Below are 3,258 nucleotides of genomic sequence, written 5' to 3' on the forward strand. Positions count from 1 at the left end.
TCAATCCAGTGACAGCTTGGATCTCGAGTGGAGTGTAATCGCGTGAAGATTGGAGGGTCTAGACATTTTTTCTTGCCATTGTGGGACACAGAATGTTCGTTCCTCCGAGTCAACATTGTCGAACTTTGCGAATCCTGGGTGTTGAAGGAAAATTGCACGGGTGAGGAGGATGACAATCGATGTTTCGTTTTCTGGAAAGATGAGCTTATAGACGAGCTTGAAGTTGTAATTTGAGTAGTATGTAGACGCTGCTAGGTTGGAGGGCCTTGACTCCTTGCTCGAAGAATGAAGCGAACATTCTCATCTCGTGAAAGTGGGTAGCAGCAACCGATGGACGGGCCTCGACTGTCAGACAAAGCTCAGTTTCAACCATCTCAAAATAGATTTTTCCTTCAACGAAAGTGACAGTTAGCATCTTTATGGAGATAGTTAGTCGTCGTTCATCTCGAGTGTAAAACCGTTGGCGTTCTTCTCGTTGCGGATGGATGGGCGATCACGGATGTTCATCTTTCAGCTGGCGGGCTTCTTAGGCATTTTCATTTCGGTTTGGATGCAACGTAGAAGGCTATCGACGTCTCCACGGACAAGTCAGATGGATTGGCGGATGATGTATTAGGTCTTGGAATCACGGGATTTGGAAAAATTGGAAAGATACTCGGCAGGGATAGCAATGACGTCTTTTGGATGGACTTGATAAACTTGTTGGTGAGAGGTAGGTAACTGATTATTTACAAGTTGGAGAAGAATGCGGGCAAGTAGAAGTTTTGGAGTTTTTTGGTTGAAGAGATTGGTGAGGTCCAGAAAGCGCGATTATAAAAGTTTTGATGGTAGATCTTTTTTGGTTCAAAGAGAACCAGACGTCTTCTTCTCATCAGCAGGTCCAACATCTGGTGGAGGAGTTCCAATCCAACCTTTACACGTTTTTGTTCCACACAGGCATCTCTGACTCGTTTTTCTGAAGAACAACGTGGCGTTAAAAAGTTTTTTTTTTCGGCTAAACACATACGGATTGTAGTCGTATTCATAGTCGAATGTCAATTCACTGTTTTTGGCAATGTTTTTCAGAGCAACGAAGCCGATTGCCCGGAATCCCTTTTTCCGGTTATTTATGATCCATCTTTTTGCAATCAAATTTGGTTCGCAACTGTGATTTGCGAATCGTGCAGAATTCCCTTTCCGTGTCGTGTCAATTACATAATTTCCAGCTTGGAACGGATAGAGATGATTTTCACCGCATTTACTATAGATTTCCTTCCGACGTTCTAGCTCAGACTTGGTGATAATCTCGCCATGGAGTGGCAGAATGAATTCGTTTTTCTTTATGTTTCCCGTTGACCTGTAATATATATATTTCGATTTCATGAAGACTTTTTGATGGTGTAGAGAGAACGGACTTCGGATTGCTTGAGTTTGTTGTTTTCCAAAACATAGGTGTAGACAGTTTGTGGACGGATCACTTCGGTTTGGTTGTCGCATTCTGGGCACTCGGAGGTGTAACGAAGTCCATAGGCGGTCTTGGAACGTTCAGTGCACTTGTCGAAGTTGACAGATTTGGTGACAATAGTCTTCTTCTGCTCACGAACAACAGAATAAGCAACTGGCCCATACTCCCGGGGTACATCAGAATGGGGTACATCGGGGGTACATCGTGCTCATGGGGTACAAAGTCTCAGGTGGTACATAGTCTCATGGGGTACATTTTAGGTATAATCTCATGGGGTACATTTTTCGCTTTCTCATGGGGTACATCTCTGAAATACTCAGGGGGTACATCGCATTGTCTCAGAGGGTTTCGTTACATATTATGAGTGGTTTTTTTTGTTTTCCATGTAGTTATTCAAGAATGTAATTTCGCTTTTGATGTGGTTTGGAACAGAGATAACTGTCCAACATTATTTCTTCTCATTCATAATTCAGAAACATTTGGCTGATTGAAGAAAAATTGCCTATTGCAAGATATTCGGAGATTTCGGCAAATTCTCTTATACAACCATCTCTTATACTACTTTTCTCTTATACTACCGAGTCTCTTACTACCACTGTCTCTTATACTACTTTTTTTCAAAGTGTCTCTCATACTACCAAGTCTCTTTTACTACCAAGGTCTCTTATACTACTTCTTACCACAGAGTCTCCCATACTACCAAAAGAAACAAGGCTTTCGGCCTAATCCTATAGTTGGCAAAAAATTTGGGGGGTACAAGGGGGTACAACTGATTTAGGGGTACAAAATTGGTGATTCGGGGGTACAAAATTAGTAGGTTCAAAAATTTGGGGGTGAAAACTATTAATGATTCTGGAGTACAACCCATTTCAAACAGGGGTACAACGCTTGTGATTCGGGGGTACAATTTTTTGAAGGAGTTTCTGAATTCCTGCATTCCAGAGCTTGAAAATCTCAGAATTCTTAGAATTTCAGAACTTTGGAATTTCAGTATTTCGGAATCTGAGAATTTCGGAACTTCAGAAACTGAAAATCTGAGAACTTCCGAATTTCAGAATCTCAGAATTTCAGAACTTCAAAATTTCAGAATTTCAGGGCTTCAAAACCTCAGAATTTCAGAACTTCAGAATCTCAATATTTCTGAATTTTCAAAAACTACGGCAGAAAATTTTCACTTCTCATTGTCTTTTGATTGTTCTTTTTGATTTTGTGTCATATATTTCACTCTTTATGAAAAAAAAAATTGTGGAAATTGTTGGGCATTTGCTGAAAGGCATTAGTTGCTTTGAATTTTTGAGTCTCGAAATTTCTAGAACGTACACAATAGAGAACTGTAAAATAATCTTCACAAATTTCACAAACTCAGGATTTTAATGTTTAATTTAGGTTTTAAACCCCAGTCCATACTTCCCTCACTACCAATTTTTCTTAATTGTTTTTTCTCAATTCTATTTCATTTCCTTTTGCTTTCAATATTCCTTCGTTTTTGCCCAATTTTTTTAGCCAAATTTTCCGTTTTTTCCCAATTTTTCTCAATTTTTCAATTTTTCTCAAGTTTTCCCAATTTTTCAATTTTCCTCAAGTTTCGTGGTAATTGAAATGTTCTCATTTTTTCATAATTTTCTAAATTATTGAATGAAGGAAACAATCACAATTCAGTGATTTTCCCACAAAAATTCAAAAATCCCAAAAATTGGCCCAAAATGAGCTATTTTCTTTCGAAAATTGTTCGAACTGGGCAATAAAACACTACAAAAATTATTAAATTCATTTTTTTTTATTAATTACCACAAAAATTTGAGCAAAAACTATGA

The 3,258-nt window shown here is 38.5% G+C and overlaps 1 protein-coding gene across 1 annotated transcript; it reads right to left on the minus strand.

Annotated features, from left to right (window-relative positions):
• Positions 1 to 843: 843 nt before the first annotated feature.
• CBG16769 lies at positions 844 to 1,606 on the minus strand (the record flags this gene model as incomplete). The annotated part of the gene is made up of 2 exons (XM_002645045.2): positions 844 to 1,336; positions 1,458 to 1,606. 2 exons carry the CDS (start codon positions 1,604 to 1,606, stop codon positions 844 to 846), a joined length of 642 nt encoding a protein of 213 aa, XP_002645091.2.
• Between the last annotated feature and the right edge of the window lie 1,652 nt (positions 1,607 to 3,258).

The sequence above is a fragment of the Caenorhabditis briggsae genome (genome assembly GCF_000004555.2).
Source record: "Caenorhabditis briggsae complete genome, chrX, whole genome shotgun sequence".
Taxonomy (NCBI): domain Eukaryota; kingdom Metazoa; phylum Nematoda; class Chromadorea; order Rhabditida; family Rhabditidae; genus Caenorhabditis; species Caenorhabditis briggsae.